Consider the following 21,647-nt stretch of genomic DNA (forward strand, 5'->3'; position numbering starts at 1 on the left):
CATTACAAAATGCGTCATAACTAAACAATTATGGCCAACATATGACAGAAAAAGAACCAACGACTTACTAAACAGGTCAAGAAAAAGTATTTACAGAGTAACAGCTACCACAACAGGGCACTGGCCATTTAGGGAACATGCGTCCAAAATGGGTATGCCCTACAACGACATCTGCCGTGGCTGCGGAGTAGCAGGGAACAAGGAAACAATTTTCCACTTTCTCTGCGAATGCCCAGCTCTAGCACAGATCCGACACAAAACACTCGGAATCCACCAAGCACCAAACCTTGAATGGATTTCCACCAAAAGCATATCGGACATAAGTAGTTTCATCGAAACCTCAAAATGGTTTGAGAGAGAAAGTGAAACGTAATAGCAGATACAGGAGGTTCTACGAATAGTGTATCAAAATGGCACATCAAGTGCTAATTGAGCCCGATAGGGCTGCACTCCTACCTACCTATATGGCGTTTAGGGCAAGCTTTCACCCGATTTTTAACTTTTTTTAGGCACAAAGATGTACCATTATCAGAGAAACATGTTCCCTCATTTTTATTAAAAGAACTCACACATTTGCCGAGTATACTTTGTATATAAAAGTCAACCGGAAGTTTGAAAATCGATTAGGTATATAGGGGGGCTAAAGAAATTATTGATCCACATTATCAGGTTCACATTTTTGGTATCCGGAAATTGTGAATAGTTTTGAACCGATTTGGACAAATTTTGATCATTTGATCGATATTCGTCAAGTAGTAGGTAGGATATGGCTCTTTCATATACTCTTGACGCCGGCGCCTATAAAGTCCTCCCAGGTACAATATTTTATGACTGTGGCGTGTTTGGTTATTGGCTTATTGCTCTTTTAGTAGTTTTCAATAGAACTTTTTATTAGGGGTTGGTCGTGGTTATCAACCGATTTCATTAATTTTTGCAATGTCTGTTGGGGTGCTTGTGCGATTTTTCTGCAGTGAATTTGGGTAGTGTGTCTTAAGTGTGGTAGAAGGTGGCCCATGCTATTGCGATTTCTGTGCCAAATTACGATTTTATATCTGAATTTAGTACTTAATTATGGCATTTTATAGTTTAATGGCGTTTTGTGGGCGTGGTAGTGGTCCGATGACCATCTACCAACTCATTTTCCCTTCTTTGCAAAGGAACCCGTGTACAAAACTTCATTATGAATTCATTCAATTTCTACTCAAGTTACAGATTGCACAGATAGACGGACGGACCAACAGTCACCCGAAATTCAACTCGCTTCGTCATCCTGATCATTTATATGTAAAAACCACCTCGATTAGCTACTATTATACTCTGTTTGCTACATTTTAAGTGAGTTCAATCTATTTAATATGCTGCTGCCGTCTTTAATATGTTGAAGAAGCTGCCTTCAAGACGCCACTTTCAAACAAAGAAATTTCGCTGTCGCTCGTTTTGTCGTGCAGTTGTCTACGTGTTTGAAGTTTTAGTTGCTCCATTAGATATAGATACATATGTACTGTTAGAGAGGCATAGGCAGGTAGCTACGTAGGAGTGCAGCGCTGTTGTCTTTCGGGCTCAATTAGCACTAGCTGTGCCATTTTGATGCACTAGTCATAGACCTTTATGTTATTGTTATCACGTTTCATCTTCTCTTTCAAAGCATTTTGTGGTTTCGATGAAGCTACTAATGTCCGATATGCTTTTTGTAGACATCCATTCAAGGTCTGGTGCTTGATGGATTCCAAGTGTTCTGTGTCGGATATCCGATAGGGCTGGGCATTCACAGAAAAACTGGAAATTGTTTCCTTATTCCATACTAGCTCGCAGCCTCGGCAGATGTTATTGTAGGGCATTGTTCTCTAAATGGACAGTTAGTTTGAAGCAGTTGGCAGTTAGTCTGAAGATAATTTTCCTGGACCTATTTAATAAGTCGTTAGTTCTTTTCTTGTCATATTTTGGCCATAACTGTTTAGTTATATTGCATTTTGTTGAACTTTTTCATCTGTTATTTCCAACTTGTTGAAATTGTGTATTGAGTTCTCACCTGATCGATTCTAGCGGGCTTGGTATTAGCTCTGCCTCAGATTCGTTTAGGAAAGCTCCTGCCCTTGCCAACTCGTCTGCTTTTTCGTTGCCGAAAATGTTCCTGAACTTGTCTTTTATAGAGCTCAGTGCTTTCTTGCAATTCAGTGCAAGCTCAGTACCTTTTTGCAGTTAAGGACTATGCTGGAATTTGTCATGGGCATAGGCAAGGCCAGGAGCGCTGCCTGGCTATCTGTAAATATTGCTGCTTTGCGTATCCTCTCGTGGTTTTCCAATATAGCTGCGCAGGCCTTTTCAATGTCCAGTACTTCCTCTTGGAAGATCATAGCCGAGTTCGGTAGACGGATGGGGAGAGAAATGTCCACATCATCGAAAAATACTCCTGTGCCTTCTCCGCAGTCCATTTTGGTGGATCCGTCGGTACAAACTGAGCTGGTATCTTCCTCCCCTATTGAAATCCATTATTCTATTTAAACTAAAGAAAACTAAGAAAATTCAAGTTTGAACATATTTTTAAACAACATAAAGTAAAATTTTTTTGGTCAAAAACCACTTTTTTTCAATTTTAAAAATTTTTTTTAATTTAACACCTTTTTTTGGATTTTTTTTAGTTTAGTTAGAAGACAAATTAAGACTTAAATATGGATCTCTATGAATTTTTTATTTCCTGATAGAAATTGCGTTCTGCATCCTGCCCTCCGTCCCACAAATGCGAGATGCATTGGGCAATTGCGTCCCAAAGGCAAAATATCATTGATTTTGTATCCAAAAAATTTTAGGATAGTTCTTAAATATTTGACTATAAACCCTAAAAATTTCGTTTTAATCAATTATTTTTTTCACTCCCAAAAAAATCCTCAAAAAAATCGATTTTTTGAAGCCTCTAAAGCGGGCTCCTCCCTTAATTGAAAGTAAAAAAAAAGTTGGAGATCAATATAGGTAATACATTTGTCAAACAAGCTAAAATAAAAGCAAGTGGTGAGCAAAAAAAAATTATAAAAAAGTTAACAAAGAGTTTAGAATCTAAAATTAAACTATATTCGGCTTTCTTCGAAAATCAGCTATTTCGGAAATTATGCTAAATACTCGCTTTAATAATTTAATAAAAAATGACTTTAATTTTCTGCAAAAACTGAAATTATATTTTTCTTATATGTAGTTAAACTTGTTATCATTTATAATTTATGTATGTACACACAGTTGAACTAACATCTCTTCTAGCTTTTATATGTACATACAAGACAAGTACGTGCGGCGAGTTCCCAGATTTCATATAGCAATTCAAAGAACAGAAAATTAAAATTTTATTTTAATACGATTTGTTATTATGTATATACAATATTTATAATTTTTGTTTGTATTTACAGTAACTTTAGATATTTTTTACATTTAAATGAAAGTATGATTTTTACAATCTGGCATATTAATCCTTAGTAAATGCTTTATAAGCTGTACATTAAATTCTATGTTTTTTATTATTTATCAATTTTACATAAATCAATTTTAGTTTTGCTCAGATACTTATGACACAAATATTTATAATATTTGTTTTGCAACAAATACCTATACATACACATACTTTTTTTTTGTTTTTTTTTTTGAATAGCTTCCACTTAAATACGCCCATGTGCTTTCACTTCATGCTGTCTGTTTCAGTAGATTTATTTAATATTTGTGTAAAATCGCTTACACTTCTCGTATTAATATGTAGTAATATGTAGTCTAAATATTTGCATATATATCCATATACCTATTTATAAATATAATATATATATATCTATATATCTATATTAGTTGTCAGCTAAATGCAAATTTGATTAACAGCTTTCATTATATTGCCGCAGACATACATACACACAAACATACCAACATTGCTCCCGCTTCAGCCATGTTCGTTTGTTTGTGTGAATGTATGTATATACGTGTGTGTCTATTTGATATCGTAATTATTTTAATTGTATAATTTTTTCTATGCCATTAACATTACAACGAGGCGCAAAAACCAGCAGCAATCATTATGTCTTCTTATATTTCTTGTTCCTGTTTTTTTATAATAATTTCCTAATACTATATTTCTAACATTCTTAACAATTTTTAGCTTTTTTCATACTTTTTCATAATTTTTGTTTTTCAAACTATGTTTTTTAACGTAAAAATATTCGGCCTGTTAAGCTATATGTACATTTATGTTATTTTTCCCATTTTATTTGGTCGACTAGAAATGCAATTGTATTATTGTATTTTGTTTTGGTAAAATTCTTTCATTCGTTCTTCAACTGTTTGTTTGGTTCGTAATTAGTTTTGTCTTTGATATGTTGGAAAATGTATGATTTGCCTTGCAAGTTCTTAAAAAAAATCATATTGAAGAAATAATTCTTATTGAACATACATATATTTACATTATTTTACATTATTCAAATAAAAATTGTTTCGATATTCTATTTGCTAAAGAAATCCTAAGCAACGTGAGCTTTCGGAAGAAACGGAGCAACGAGAGCTTTTAAGCTTCGAATATCGGAACTTTCCTCTGATCACTGATTAAGCTCTCATGAAATTATGTTCGGTATTAATGTTGAGATATGTAATTATGAGTTCTTTGAAAATTAATCCTCATTGAATATTATATACTTTACATCATTCAGAATAATCATCTAAGAGTTACTGCAACTGGCAAATCGATATACCAGGTTGTTCAGTAAGTTTTGTCGTTCGATAAGAGAGGGCGTTGATCCGAAATTTCCTTTTTTTTTGGTACACTCTTCATATGAACATACATATGTGAAGTTTCATTTCAATCTGCCAAATCGTTCTTTGTTTATAAGCCATTTAGTGTCGCCGTGCCACAATATTCTTTTACAATGGAAAAAATTTAATATCGAGTAAAATTGATATTGAATATTGATAAAATTCTTATTTTCGGAAGGTGTAGCACCAAAATAAATTGACGAAGGAATATTGAAAGTGTATAATGATTATTCACCTACAATTAGAACAGTAGAAAAATGGGTTGCTGAATTTAAACGTGGTCGTACAAGCCTTGAAGAAGATCCATGTGAAGGACGTCCAAAAAGCGCATTAACACCAGAAATCATAGCCAAAATACAGGATATGGTTTTAGAAGATCGTCGATTGAGTGGGAGAGATTTAGTAGAGGCTCTACATTTTTTACATATTTTTTGAAATTTTGCGTTTTAGAAAGTTGTGTGCACATGGGTGCCGCATTCGCTGACAATGGAACAAAAACACATTCGAATGCGGTTTTAAAAAGGATAAAGTGGATTTTGTGCGTCCATTCATCACTATGGATGAGACTTGGGTCTATCGCCATGATCCTGAATCAAAACAAGAGGCTAAAGAGTGGTGTGAACCTGGTTGTTCGTCTTCGAAACGAGTTCATGTCCGGAAATTGGCCAAGAAGGTTATGGCATCAGTTTCGCGAAAAGAATTTTGTTTGTGCATTATTTGCAAGCTGGTAAAACAATTAATTGTGAATATTATTGCAACCTTTAGGACCAGTTGAAGGAAAAAATCGTAAAAAAGACCCGGTTTGTAGAAGAAAAAAATCCTTTTTCACCAGGGCAATGCACCGTGTCACAAGAGCATTTTGACAATGGCTAAAATCCATGAATTAAAGTTCGAATTGTTGGAGCATTCACCGTATTCAACAGGCTTGGCCCCCAGCGACATCCATTTGTTTCCAGAACTCAAAAAATGTTTACGTGGAAAACGTTTTTCATCAAATGAAGAGGTCATAATGGCCGTTGAAGCGTATTTTGCAGACCTCCCGGATCCTCACTTCAGGGATGGGATCCACAGATTTGGAGGACTGTAGGAGCAAGTGTATTAATGTTTAGGGAGATTATACTGGATAATAAAGTGTATTTTGCATAATAAAATTGTGTTTTTCTTATCAAACGACAAAATTTCATTGAACAACTTGGTACTTGTAGTATACAAGTTACAAAACCCTTCAGTTTACTATATTTACCCCATATTTTGTAAAACCACCACCTGAGAGTGGGGAAAATAAATGTACTTGTACCTAAAGCAATTAAGATAATTTCTCATTTGTAGTTAAGCTTTGTTTTAAGAAGTCTTCGAATGTTTAAAAATTTTTGAATTTTTGCAATAGTAAACAAACCTTCTCCAGAGCGTTGGTCAACTTCCCGAGGCGCAGGAGTTTAAGTAATATTTAGTAACGGGCACAAACGGCTCAGAGACGTGAACAAGCAACGTAAGCAAAGGCACTCCCCAAAGAGGTATATGAAAAATTACTTCAATTCAATGGAGAAGAATTGAAAGCAGAGCATATGCAGACCACATACTGTTGATGATATAGGTAATATTTCCTTCCACAATTAGTGAGATTAAGGAAAGAGCCATTTGAAGATATGGGCGGTGAACAACGAACTAGGTGTAAACTTTAGTAAAACGGATCTGAAGCTATTAACAAGTAAACCAAAATACCTCAAATTGATCATACCTCACTCTGTTGTGCAGCTACTCCTCTGTACCACACAGCTCAATACCTGGGAGTTGAAATCGATAACCTACTGAACTAGACTATAGGGACTATTACATCTGCATGAAAATACTTAGCAGGATCTAGGGCCTTAAACCGCATATAATCATGTAGATGTACTATATACGGCAGGGATTAGAGCAATTCTGATTCTACCGTGTACTGATTTGGGGGCAGGCATTTAAGAAAATATATTATTGAAATATGCTATCATGAAATTAAGTTGGCTACAGATAAAAAACTGTGCAAGAGGTAGCTATTGATCTATTTGCTATTAAGTCGTGTTCGAATGATGCGCTTAATATGCTCCGGCATCAATTGCCTGGTGACGTTGATATTCGGAAAGTAGCAGTATGTTCTGCTTTAAAAATTATGGGGTTAGGTGGTTGGAATCGGTAGGGTTAATGGGCATTGCGTTATGCTGTTAGTCACTTTCGCGTGAGGTTACTCTCTAGACTTAAATGGAGAAAATATTTAGTTGGAGAGAATCGTATCCTATCTCATTGTATACCGGCATGAGCAAAATAAACTGCGAAGTAAGGGCGGTTGTACACTCTAAGTAATTTGACATCTCTTTCTCTCTCTCTCTATCCGTCTGCCAAACTCGGCCAGCATCTTCCTAGTGGAAGAACTAGGCATGGAGAAGGCCTGTGGAGTTCTATTAAACAACTGCGTCCACCGTAGCTATTCTATAGAACAACAGAAACCTGCCATATATGTACATATGGATAGCCAGACGGCATTGCTGGCCTTGTTAAAGCTAAAGACTAATTGCAGCATAGTCAAAAATTGCTGGAAGAAACATTTGCGGCAACGAAAAAGGTATACGAGCTACGTATAATTTATATATAGATAGATGGAATAGATGGAGACTGATAAATAAATGCAAGTTAAGGAAGATATGGCTCAAGTATGACAATACTAGAAAGGACTAAGAACTTTTTAAAAAGGTCCAGGAAAGATAAATATGTATGTATATAAACTGAAAAGCTACAATACTTGGGCGCTGGCCAATTGGAAAACATCCACCAAAAATGGGTAAGCCCTTTAACAATATTTGCCGAAGATGCAAACTAGTAAGAAATAAGGACTTAGCTCTATCACAAATCCACTATATTGGGAACCCATAAGGAACCACACCTTGACAAAAGCTACGAGTAATGTGCTCCGCCAATAAAATGTATGTGACATTATGTGACGTCTTGACGTGGAATAACATAACTTCTGTTGAATTTAGGAAATTTTTTATTACACAGTATGGACTTTTGATCAGAGAACTGCAACGAGTAATACATTTTTGTTCATAAAGGGGTATTGATCCATTACTCGGTCTGATTCTGTCAGTTCGATTCATGTACACGAAGCGAACCGTTTGTCTTATTTATGAACGTTCGCATTCGCATTGAAATGCTCGACTGCGTTCGGTTTGTATATCATCCCCTAAACACTGATTTACTAGTGCACTTCTGTTCCATTTCAAATACATACATATGTATGTATGTACATATGTTATACACTCTGTTAAGAAAGTATTGAGAATTTATAAATAAAACGAAAATTTTTCAATCGTCATCCAAATTTCTTTTATCGCCTTCAAAGAAACATCCATTTGAAATGATGCACATGCGCCAACGGTTCTTCCAATCGTCAAAACATTTTTTTTGTAGACACCTTCCGGAATGGTTTTCAGCTCTCGCGTTGAATTTGTTTTGATGTCTTCAATTGAGTCGAAGCGGGTTCCCCAAAGTGGATATTTCAGTGTGGAGAATAAGAAATAGTCACAGGGGGCCGTATCAGGTGAATACGGTGCTTTCTCAATGCTATTTGTTGAGTGTTGGGTGCGTGTTGCGATTGTGCGTTATCCAGACGAAGAATTAATAATTGTTGGCGCACAAGCTCGGACGCTTACGACGAATAGCGTCTCATAAGCGCCTCTTAACACCAAGATAATAAATACATTTTGTTGACGGTTTGACCAGTTGGAACGTTTTCATAGTGGGCGACACCACGAATATCGAAGAAAACAATGAGCATTACCTTCACTTTCGATCGGTTTTGGCGTGGCAGCATGCCCAATTTTTCGTGCATAATCGTACGTACGCTTTCGTGTGACATCACCAATTTACGGACTATCTTTCTCAAGCTCACATGGCTATTTTCGGCAACAATTTCCTTCACTTTTTCAACGTTATCATCGATCACACTCGTTGAAGGCCGTCCAGAACGAGGCATGTCTTCGACGGTCTCCCGACCCTCCTTGAATGCTCTGTACCACTCGTAAGTGCGCGTTTTTGATAGAGCAGATTCACCAAAAGCCTTCAGCAACATTTTCATTGTATCGGCACACGAAAACTCGTTCGCAACACAAAATTTAAAGTTGATCAATATTTTCGGTCATTGTAAAATTTGACAAACACTACTGAGGTCGACTGACATAAACAGCTGCAGTAAACACAATGGTTGACAAATCACGCTAATTTTTGGCATCGTAATTAAAGATAGTTGTACCAACCTAGGAAAAAAAATTTACCTGTATTTCGAATAAGCGGGAGATTTAAATGAAGAATTCCCGATACTTTCTTGGCAGGGTGTATATATGATGGAAATTCTATCGAGTACATACATACAACAAATGTATACTCGTAGTTTACCCGTAGTTCCATATCGATTCAAACAATTGTCGCAACGCTATGAACTGACATTATACGATTTGAGCCGAAGCCAACTATACCGTTTAGTTGATCGTGATTGCCGAAGAACAGATTGCTCATGTTGCATCATATCAGTTGACTCTGGCGGGTACTCGAATTGATCAACAATGTTGTTTATGATGAACTGAATTGATTTGATTGTGTTTTTGGCAGTGTTTGTTCTGGTTTAGTCATACTCGTTGCAGCACTCTGCTTTCGATGATTCATCTGAACTTTTTATTGCTGCTAAGCTGGGATATGTATATCTCTCCGTAGAAAGCTTTAACTGCCGCTAGAAGAATATTTGCCGAAGCTTGATTTAAAGAGTATATTGACATTTAAATTTGTTTAGATTAATTGTATATAAGCTGTTTTTTAGTAAATCTGATAAATGGTGTAATTTAGAAACTCCAAAAAGATATAGTTTTTCATGTTTGAATTACGTGTATATTTTTATTTCTTTACTTCACAGACTATACTCTGTTTCGATTTGCTCTCATTTTACCAAGATATACCTAAGTCACAAATCTCAATTTCTTCTATATTTGTATTACCGAAGGACGAAAACATTTTGTATAGTGTATATCTGTATGAACGATTTTTAGGAATATTCTCCTGTCTTTCTTGACGCTTTTACAATGATCCCGGCGATTTTGCGAGGTTATATATGATTTCCTGTTGTCTGTGAAATTAGAAGAAGATATTAAAGAATTCCAGCTCTAATCAAGTTCGTTCTAAGCCAATCTAGGGGTCTTGAACTGAAAAAGGTAGGAACTATGTAGTAAAACGTTCTACTGGGGCAGTTAATTATCTATATATTTGTTTATACACTTATGGCCACGCAAACCTTACCACTATACTTTCTTAAATGTTTTTTCGGACTTTTTCGTTCGTGCGGGATTTTCTTCAATTTTTTTTTTTTTTATGTTTTTAATAAGCATAAGTAAACTAAATTATGTCATCTAATTGTAATTATAATTTTTAATTTATTACGCTTTACCTTTTTTTTGTGCTTATACAAAAGCGGCCGATTTTATTGGTTTTAAAGTGATACACCGACTAAACTTCGTGTTTCAATAAAAAAAATAAAATACATATTAATTTCAATTGTAATGTAAATGAAATTAAATTAAAAAATTAAAAAAATATAATTTTTTCATCGGATGTCAGTCCCTTACATTTTGAGCTCATTTTGTAAAGCTCACTATCTTTCAAATGATTTATCTACTAAAGCTGAATGTGTTTTGTTTTTAATTTTTAATATTTTTGATTAATGACATGTCACTAACTTATTTCTAAATAAAAACTTTCTATACCGCAAAAAGTACAGCTATAAAGTGTAGTCAAATATGCACAATACTTTCAAATTTTTAGTGGTAAGGTTTGCGTGGCCACGAGTGTATTTTCTTTAAATAAATCATTTGTATGTGTAAGTTTGCCGTCCGCTGCTCGAAAGCCTTAGGTGAAGAAACATTTTGGAAAACCTTTGTTAATGCCAAAATAATTTAAAATAAAAATAAAATTATGTTTTGAAAGAAAAAAAATTTAAAGAAATAATTTTTTGCTTTTGGTCCTTTCATTGTTTGTAAAAAATTGCTTAATTGTTTGTAAAAGCTCTTTTGATTTCACAAGGCTTCCTCATGAAAAGCTCAGCGACTGTTTGAAGTAAATTTCACAAAAGTGAGATTGTTTTTTATTTTCTTTACTTGCAGCACCTTTACACACATTTCCGCACGCCTACCACGCCCACGAGTATGCTTATTTTTTTTCTCTCTGCTCAATCAAGGCATCGCTTTCGATACTCATTCATTAGCCATACAAAGCATTGCAATCATGAAATCAAGCAATCAAAACTCCCACACACTTATAATGCTTTCGCCTGCAAACCCACTCATTTCCATGTAAATCTGTGCGTTTGTAGCATTCATTAAATCTCGGCGAAATCAACATTTTCCAACAACAAAAACGAGTGTACTTAGTACGAGTGTATTTAACTGTCGGTTTGCGGAAGTCCTTACTGAAGTGTGTACCCACAAATGCATGTACGAGTTTCTAAGTGTGTGTAGTGTGTGTATATATGAGTGTTTGTATATGTACGCGTGTTTATGAGTATGTACGTATATGAGTGTTAAGCATATAGCATATCAGTATTTCACCGATTTCTGCTGCTGAAAGTAAATTATGCCTGTTGTACCCGTGGCTTCGCCCTCCCATTTATTTATTGCGGCAATAAACGTTTGATTCAAGGATATGTGAGTTATGTGTGTTTAGCAATTTTCCGCGGTTCTCGTTGCGGTATAATTTTCCTATTATTTACATGTTCTTTTTATGCTTTTAAGCGTCTCGATTTCCTTGTTTGTCGGTTGTACAATTTCGCGACAATGTCGTTTCCATGTTGTTACTTAACTTGAAAGCGCATTCGAGTTTCTTACTATATAATAGGCGGATTTGAAAACATAGGGATTACAAATTATTTGACTAATTTGATTTTTAAAAATTTAATAATAGTTTAGTTTTTGTTAGAAATCAAGATTATAGACTTTTATTGACATTTTTTTTTTTAATTTTTCCAATTTTTTTTTTTAAGTTTTACATATCTATATGCCAATATATGGAGGACATAATTTATGCTCTAGACGGTATTTAATATTTTAAATGGGCCCTGTTTAATAAAGGATAAAATAGGGCACGAACTTATTCAAAACGTCAAAATATGGTAATACCATGTTCAGACCGAAAATTTGAAGGGATTAGATTACATTTAAGCCCTTCACTAATCAGCCCGTTCTCACTGCCGTTGGAAAGATGAAAACACAGCTGTTTTTACCATTCAAGAATTCACATCGCTTAATATTTATAAAAAGAAAACATTGTCACATAGTATTTTGTAATAAAAACCGTCTTCTTTTATAATGGAAATAATGGTCGCATTTTTTCATTTGGGAAGTCGGTTTCAGGTGAAATTAGATTCATTGCTTTAAAAAAAAAAATTGTTTTTTTACATTTTTTTCTGTTTGTGGTGTCTAAATCAGCTGTGATAATGTAATAGATTTCCAATGCTGACAAGTAGATGGAGCAAAATCAGAGTGTCAACGAGAGCTTTATAGTGGATCAGTTTCAAATCACTTCGATGAAGTGGTTTTGAACTGTCATTTTTGTATGGCGAAATCTTGATAAATTTATAAGATTAGTGGGATAAACTACTCAACAGCCGAAATCGTGTGATTAAATGTCGGTCTGAACATGGTATAAGATTAATGGATTCAGACATATGTATGTGTACTTAAAATTGCTCGAAAATAGAGGTAAAAAATAAAAGACACGAGTCTGAGAATTACTCCCTTTTATTTAGTTTTACAAGAACTTTGTATAACAAATCAAAATACTTGTTTGTGCTTCGCTTTATAAAAACAAAAAAAAAAAGCTAATAACTTTTACCTATACTGCTTTAGAGGAGCAATTGGCAAGGGGTGGGGCCTCTCACCGAAAATGGTACTTTGGCTCTATGACACCACAGTCAAGCTCATTATGTTCTATGGAGCCTTTATGTGGTGGAGGGCTCTTGAAAACACCACACTTGCAAAGAAACTCGAAAGCTTTCAACGGGCGGCGCTGATCAGCATGTGTGGTGCACTAAGGTCCATTCCAACCATGACACTTAACGCCATTTTAAGCATAGTGCCCGTAGACTTCGCCGGAAGGTGAATTAGACTCAGATAATCTGGGTTCTAAGAAGAAAAAGGGATATCTGACCACTCGGATATCCTCACACACTTTGAATGCATACGGGATCATCTAGATTATGAAGTCGCAAACCTCTATCGGCTTCTTCACTGCCCATCAAAGACGAGGCAACTTTGGGTAGGAAGAAGCCGTTGGAGGAGAGGGGCAGTGAGCTTCTTTTACGGATGGTTCAAAGCATGGGGTAAATGTTGGTGGAGGGGTTTACTGTTGGGAGCTCTCTATCAACTCCAGTTTCAGACATCCTGACTACTGCAGTGTCTTTAAAGCCGAGGTTGTAGTCATCAAGGTAGCAGTAGAGTTGCTGCTCGGTGTGCGGCCTCCTTTAGAGAAGTGTCCATTCACTCAGATAGTAGAACGGCGTTACTAGCCTAGAACTCATTTACAGTGCGTTCAGGGTTGGTCGAGGAGTGCCTAACCTCGCTATCAATAGCATCGAGTGTCTTTGTGATAAGACTGATATGGGTGCCGGGACATAACATAATCGCAGGAAATTGTAAAGCTGATGAGCTAGGAAGGAACGCCATCCTAGAACCGCTATCGGTAGAATGAGAGCGAGTCGGTGATCTCGTATTCTCTTGTGTTCTACTACTGGAAAGCTGGACTCTGCGAAAGCTTGGCTAGCGCTGGACCACTAGCGGGAGTTGACCAGTTTACCAATCAGTAAGTCCGAACACAGGAGTTCTTATATTCTATAGCAACACAAATCACTACATATACCAGTCCACTTACGATTAATCAGCCATGTAACCTAAGCTAACCTAATACCATTCACAAATAAAAAAGATTTCACACAAGAACTTGACTTTGTTCGGTCAGTTGGTAGGGCAGCTATGTATGGGCTATAGTGGATCAAGCGTTCGGTGCTTTCAACAAATAAGCAACTCCTTGGAAAAAGAAGGACGTGTGCAAAATTTTAGATCATGTATCATATACTGATGGCTAGTTCGCGTATATACAGACAGATGAACAGACCTACGGATATGCCGAAATCGACACAGCCCTTCATGTTGATCATATATGTTCTATAGGCTCTCACACGTTTTCTTCTGGGTGTTGTAAAATTTGTGGCACACTTAAGATACTCTGTTCAGTTACCAACTTTTTTAAATCAAAACCTAAAACTGGAGATGATATTTTGTACTAAAGGTCGTTATAAGAAAGTTTTGTGTTTGTCTGACTCAATATTGTTTGAACATACCTCAAAGCTGAATAGTAGCCATATTTACAGTTTTAATGAAGAGGCTGCATCAAGCTCTGGAAGAACTATATCGATAGAATAATAAAAGTCCTGCTTGGCATGGCACAAAAATAATTTTATACTATTTAAATGAGACAGGCTATAAAAAGAAACTCGAGTTAACGATTGCCTCTCATTGACCGAGTTTCCATACGCAATTCTCTGTTGAATCGCAAAAAATGGATCTTTTATTGAAGTAGATCGTTACTGGTGATAGAAAGTGAAACACTTACTACAATGTCTAGTGAAAACGGTCGTGGTCGAATTTCGGTGAACCGGAAAGACGATGGGTAGGCCAGAACTGTTAGTCAGGAATGTTTTGTTAGGTGTTTGATGTGGTGGGCAGGGAATCATCCAGTTTGGGATAATATTGGGTAATAATCGAACCGATTGATATAAGCAATCGTCCAGCAGTGGCGAATTTGGAAAATAGGAGAGGAATTGTGTTCACTCCAGAAGCTCGGGAAGCCTTAGCTGGAAAGTTCTTATGCATCCATCTCGTATGTTGGACCTGGTATCAAGTGATTATTGCCAGTTCTTGTTTAGTGACATTGTTGATGAACAATTCGACTGTCCCAGCTTTTTGGAAGTAGGGACGAGGGTTTCTAAATATGTATTGACTTTATGAAATTACCTTTCTATTCTAAAAAGTTTACGAAAAGTGCGGTGCATATCTCGCATAAATCGGACAATTTAACCATGCTAAATATTGGATTTGTTTCTTCATGTTCTAAAGGAATTTTCGGACCAAATTTCAGATTACTTCAACCATTTTGTAAGTTAACGCACCGGGTGCCGCAGAGTGTATCAAAGGCTTCCCTTAGTCTGGTGTGATTTTGTGAGTGTGTAAATATGTAAATGTATGTGTATCCGAGTGTGTGTAAGTGTAGACTCATAATGTATGTATGTTTGATTATGGGCACACGTTTTTGAAATTTACTCTTGGCGACTTTTGTCTTTGTCTATGTCATTTTCGTAAGGTATGTACATAGGTGTTAAGTAACGCTTACATACATGCGTATGTACCGATTAACTGTGTAAATGTTTGCTCATTTGTGATTTTTTTTTTTTTTTCAATTATAAATATTGTACCTATTGTGCGCTTACTCAGCTGCCTCGGCTGAGGCTCTTTGCCAGTCATCAGCGCCATCAACGACAAATTCCGAACCCCACCCCCGCCCATTTATTTGCCGACAGCATGCAATCATTTGATTTCATCTCAATGCTGCGACACAATATAGCGCACGAAGGCTCGTTAACTTTACCGCTACCGATGCTCTGCTCGTTGTGGTTGTTGTTGGCGTATTTATTGTGCTGGATATAGACGCTGCGGCTGCCATCGCTAAGTTGCGGTTTATTGTTGGCTTCTTGCGGCTGCTTATTGTTGCTGGCCTTAGTGAGTGTGTAACTGTTGTTGTTGTTGTTACTATTGGTGATGATGCCGATTTCGGCAGCACGCATTGTCGTTGACGCAGAAATCTTATTATTCGGGCGAATGAAGTGATCTTTATGGCATTGCCGAACCTTTGGCAGCTAATTGGAAATGCTGTTGTAGTTGTTGGTGTTTTGTTGTTCCTGCTGGCATCGTTACACACGGTTTTTCGGTGGCTATTTAGCACTCGTGCATATTTTTGTTGTAATTGCTTTTGTATTTTAACCTGACTTGCATATGTGGCTAAGAATACTAACGGTAAATAGCGCTCAAGGACAGTAGCGATGTGTGCGTGTGTCAGCAGCAGCCCAACTGCTACAAACATAAGCGCAAAACTGAGTTTTGTAAGTGACACAAGAAAGTTCTCGTTTGTTTTGCTGTCAAACGCATTGTAACGACTAGAATTTGCACAAACTTTGTAGACTGTCTTATTGCTGCGCTTATTGTTGTTGCAGAGATTTTTGGTTTGCTTAGTTGCTTTATTACCGCGCTCATTCCCAGTCACACATGTGGCAGAGACACCCGCATAACTGTTTCCATTTTCATTTTGACTGTTGTTGTTGTTATCGCATATTTGTGGGTCTCGCCTAGAGGCATGCAGCATTTCACTCACTTCCTTGCTGCAGCTTGCTCTCCCACTAACACTGCTATGGAAGTCACCAATCACAGACCCCTCCGCCGCATCTTTAGAGCGTGCACCGCTTAGTCTTTCAGCAGCGTCGATGTTCTCGGCTAATTTTTGCGTGTGCACTGTGAAATTTTCAGCGCTATTTGCCGCCATTTTCTTTACAAACAACAAATTCGTAAGCATTTGTGTAGCTCTTGTTGTTGTTTCTGTTGTTGCAGCTGATACACCACTCGATATGGCGTGTAAAAATGGCGCTGTCAACGCAAGTGGCCGCAAAATCATCGGCATATGGCTGTGTAATGGCTCAAGCGCGACGCTGACTTTGTTCGGCAACTCATTACTTTTCCCGTTTTCGTATTCCATTTTCACCTCACTGTCCTCGAATGCCGCGCACGACGCATCAATTCGCCTTATCAGCCATTGAGACGGCTGCTGTAAGCAACCGCGTTGCGTGTAAGCAGCCACACCGCAAGTGCGCCCCGCCACCGCAGCCGCCTGTTCATCTTTGTAGCGCCGTTCTGCTGATTGCTCATACGCAGTGGCGCATCGTTGAAGCGAAGAAAAATGATTTTTTGGTTGATACTTTAATGGTAGCCATTTCATTTGGTGTTGCTCTTGTTGTTGTGCGTGTTGTTTTCCATTTTTTTGCTGCTTGGCTGCCAGCTGTTGTGGTTGTGTTTGCCTTTGCTGCGGCTTTGACGCGGTCGGTTGGCGTTGTTGGTGTTGTCGTTGTCGCTTGCTTTGGCACCAACTCGATAAACGCCTGTAAATCCCGAATGATTGCATTTTAATCCAAAGAATTATACCGCCAAGTAGATTATGTTGCGCCAGTGAGTTTGCTGAATTGTGAAAAGCGCCCGGAGGATTACGCACTGGCGTTTGATTATTATCGCCCAACGAATTGCCTGCCACGCCGTTGCCTGCGGCAGCCGACAGTGTGGAGTTGGTGTAGAGTTGTGAAAGAAGAGAGAAAGAGAAAATAAAAAAATTAATTTTATGTTAAATATCAAATGTTGAACATTTAATAATAATTAATATTTTGATAAAAATAATTAGTATAAAGCAGAAGGAAAAAATCAGGCATTGGTGCCCTCAATTTGAAAATATATGTATGTATACAAATGACATTAAATATGTATATGGAAATGCTGTATTTTAATCAATAAGGATGTAGGAAATATTTCCAACTTTTCTCTGTATCAGCGATCATGACTTTTCTTAGTCATCGTTAATATCGAATTTTTTCTTAAACTGCATTATTTCATAGTCAAAAGTTGTGGAACAAAGTAATATAATCTGTTTATATCTTATTGCGTTACATATACGAAGGATAAGAAATAGGTCAAGATCTTTCACCTGTTTATTTACATTGCTGCCTCTCAAAGTGCCTCTTTCTGGAAGCATTTTGTACAAAAATAACTACCCTACAAACATTTCATTTTCAATTATCTTCGAAACTACTAAAAGTGTGATAAATGTCTGACTAAAGATCATAAGGAAATTAAATGGGCATCATCGTGATCACTAATGTATATATAACCCTATAATTAACTCGATTAGTTTTCTTCGACAAGTTTTCTTCGTCAACTTATTGTTTGTAATACATGTAACGATAAAACTTATTGAGCCAAATATATAGCACAGAATATCAAAATTGTCACGACGATGAGATGAGTACATTTTCGTATACATATATATATATATGTTTGTCTATCCGGTCGTCCGCGATGAAGCGCGTCAAAGGCGGGCAGATCACAAATCCAAAAATATGTTTGCAAACGCAGATGTCCAATGTAAGGACGATTTTGTGATAATGCGTGTATTTCGACGTTACCGAATCCCACGCATTGTTTGAAAATCAAACTCGTTGGATTTTACCCGGAATATCGTGCGAGAAATACCATTGTGATAATTCTAATTGCGGAAATTCAATAAAGAAGTATTTTAAAGAATGATAACGAATATCATATGTATTTGCTAATACGAGTATGTAGTCAAATATTGTCAATGCGTTATCTGCATTCCTTTATATTGGGAAATTTAACTTCATTTATTCGCAATGGTGGATACTGATGATGGGATTCGTCAATATTTAATCTGCCATTAAAATATTATACATCTTTATTTGTTTACTTTTATTAGATTTTAAATTTTAATTGCCAAAAAGAATGCCATTTCCCAGAAAATAATCAGTGTATTGTAGCCACCTACATTAACGGCCATGCCGCGTTGTTCAGGGTTTGTCCGTAAAATAATAGGACAGATTTTCTTCCACCGCGGCTGTACTTCGGAGCATACTGACTGGATTCGGAAAATAATTTTTTTTCATTGAGTTATAAAATTCATAAGAAATAAACAATTTTCCCAAAAATAATCAAACTTTAACTCTTAATATCTTTTAAACGGTTGGGTTTACGAAAAAATCACATGAGACCTTTTTTGTAGAGCATTCCATTTCCTACAAAATCTAAGTAACAAGATGTTTTTTCAAGTAGTTGGAAGCGAGATATACATTTTTCTATCTGATCTTTTTTGTTTTTGAATCACCCTAATATACATCTCCTAAGCTACTATAACTACAACAACAAAATTTTCTAAGTTCGAACATTATATAAACTCCTAGTGACCGTGTGAAAATGGATGAAATCGAAAGATAACCGAGCTCACTCCCCATATAGCGGTACTGTTCAAAACTACTAAAAGCGCAATAAATAATTACTTATTTTGCCATAGACTTAATTACTGGATAGTCCTTTCCTTTCTGGTCAATAGATGTCATTGCAGTCGTATATCAACAGTGCTACCAATTACATTGTGTCATATCATATAAAAAGAGCTTTCCAAAGTAAACAGGACTTTTTGAATCTAACACCCCCTAGGGTCAACATATATATGACGACTAGGTCGTTAGAATCTGCTATCTTCATCGATTGTCTAGTGAGAATTTCATGACATTTCATTAATTCTAAGTGAAGTTATTGCCTTTTAAGTGTCAGTATGAGTATGTTATCGGTGCGAAAATGAGCTTCGAACAAAGAGCCAACATTAAATTTTGTTTTAAAATTGGTAAAACTTTTACCGAAACGTTTCAATTGATGAAACAAGTTTATGGCGATGATTGCTTATCCCGTAGAAGATTACACGAGTGGTTTCAACGTTTTCAAAAGTGGTCATGAGGACATAAATGACGATCAACATGTTGGGCGATCAAAATCCGTGATCACCGGAATTTCCATCGAAACTGTGCGTGAATTCATCACAAATCAACCGAAATCATCATTGAAATTCATGGAAATGGAATTGAACATCTCCAAAACATCGATTTATCGCATTTTGACCGAACATTTGGGCTTACGAAAGGTGTGTGCACGGTTTGTTCCGCACAAATTGACTGACGACCAAAAATTGCTCAGAATCCAAAATTCGAAGGACATCATGTGACCGATTATTTGACCAAAAATCCCACTTTAACCATTAACGACTCCCCGTATTCACCTGATATGGCACCGTGCGACTTCTTCCTTTTCGCAAAAATGCATTTGCCCATGAAAGGAAAGCGTTATGCAGACGTAGAGGCCATTCAATAGGCTTGCACCGGCATACTGGCGGCCATACCGGCCAACGAGCTAAAACACTCGTTCAACATGCTTTTGGAGCGTGCAAAAAGCTGTATTGAAGCAGAGGGAGACTATTTTGAATAAAATAAATTGATTTTGCCGAAAAACCATTTGTTCTGTTTTTTTTTGTAAGTCCTGTTTACTTTGGAACGAACTTTGTATGTTGGTAACGTGGAATGGAATAGATACCTAGGGTTGAAGAGGGACGAGTCGTCTTCACATACAAAAACAAGAGAAGTCGAAATGCGTTTGCAAACTTTTGCTTCGCAAGCTGGCCGAAAGGAATAATAGTACTCGAAAATTCTACGAAAAGATGCGGCGACGACGGCGACCGAAGCAAACTCTAATAGAACCCTCAAAGGTGATCTAGTGACTGACTGGGAAGACTTCTCTAGCCTGCTGAATGTCAGTAACAGCAAAATCTTGAAGATGGTAATTTTTAATCAATACTTTACAATTTCAAATTTTACTAGCTCAGTTATTTTAATGATTATCTGTTTTAACTCAAGTACATAAATATGTTGTAGTTTATACAACACATAATTCTTAGCTTAAGATTTAAGACCCTTGGCTGCAATTATTGGATTATTCTTAGGTTACATAGGATTACAAACACAATAGGGTTAAAGTACGTTTGATTACACATACATATATACAGATAAATACACATGTATCTGATATACGCATATTGTAATGTATGCATAATATATACATATACGCAATCGAACTCATTAAAGGCCACAATGTGGTACTTAAATGTAATAAATATTAGGCCGGTAAGTAGAATGAAGTGAACCACAAAGCCTTAAATGCTTATACAAACTAAAATGTATATGGAAAATACAATGAAGCTATAATGACAGGGCGCTTTTGCCATAGTCCTTTTCACTTCCACTCAAGCGATGTACTGGCGCCTACCTTTACTGTTATATTTGGTTTGTCACTATCGCCTTTTCCCTTTCTCTCTTGACATTCTCTCCCACTTATTTTCCCCATGTTTACTCAAGCATATCGAATTGCTCGACTCCACCTCAATAATGTTCATTCAAACATATCAATCATAATTTAACAAAAGGCCCAAATTTGTAAGTGTGTGTCCGTACATACATATACTCATATAAGTAACTACTAACTGCCTTATTGTCCCATTATAACGTCTAAACAAAGCTACATAGGTCTAGTGAAAAGGTAGAGTCGATGTTGGAGAAGTGCGACAATGCCACTTGGGGCGGCAATGATTACAAATGCGGATAAGCGTAAACAACAACCACAGTTTGATTGTATAGCTTTGACGCTTAGGAAAATGTAAGCATAAATCGGCACTTAAGCAAGTTTACTTAAACGCGCATATATTCTAATAAGTACATATGTATCTGTATATAAATATAATTTGAAATCATATCTTTTCGGAGAACCAGCAACAACTCATATTATTTTCTGTTATATATTTATTTAATATAATTAAGAGAACAAGGGAGTAAAGCACTATGGTAAGAAACTAGTATATATGCTTCGTGGGGCTCAGTTAATTTGAATTATGTTAGAATAAATTAATAATTTTAAGCTTAGTCCAAATAGCTCCACTATTTGGTCAACTGGTGAGAATTAAAACTGAGAAGAAATTACAAATTCTAATTGAAATGCCTTTATAGATCTCTTTCAGAATTCGTTTAATGAGTTATGTATACTTATAGTATGCCGTTTCAATAATGAAATGTTCGATGCCTCGATTTAGTCTCTTAGTTGAGA

General features: G+C 36.4%; 1 protein-coding gene and 1 long non-coding RNA gene across 2 annotated transcripts in view; one reads left to right on the forward strand and one right to left on the reverse strand.

Annotated features, from left to right (window-relative positions):
* Positions 1-21,647, forward strand: part of LOC126752734 (uncharacterized) — a 343,225-nt gene that overhangs the window by 142,615 nt on the left and 178,963 nt on the right. The window lies entirely within an intron of this gene.
* LOC126752541 (uncharacterized) overlaps positions 13,555-21,647 on the reverse strand; it is a 281,963-nt gene continuing 273,870 nt past the window's right edge. Inside the window, exon 12 of the mRNA XM_050463430.1 lies at positions 13,555-17,201. Within this exon, the coding sequence (XP_050319387.1) occupies positions 15,436-17,201 (1,766 nt within the window). The 3' untranslated portion in view covers positions 13,555-15,435. The remainder of the gene's footprint in view (positions 17,202-21,647) is intronic.

Source organism: Bactrocera neohumeralis, chromosome 3, assembly GCF_024586455.1.
Source record: "Bactrocera neohumeralis isolate Rockhampton chromosome 3, APGP_CSIRO_Bneo_wtdbg2-racon-allhic-juicebox.fasta_v2, whole genome shotgun sequence".
Taxonomy (NCBI): Eukaryota; Metazoa; Arthropoda; class Insecta; order Diptera; family Tephritidae; genus Bactrocera; species Bactrocera neohumeralis.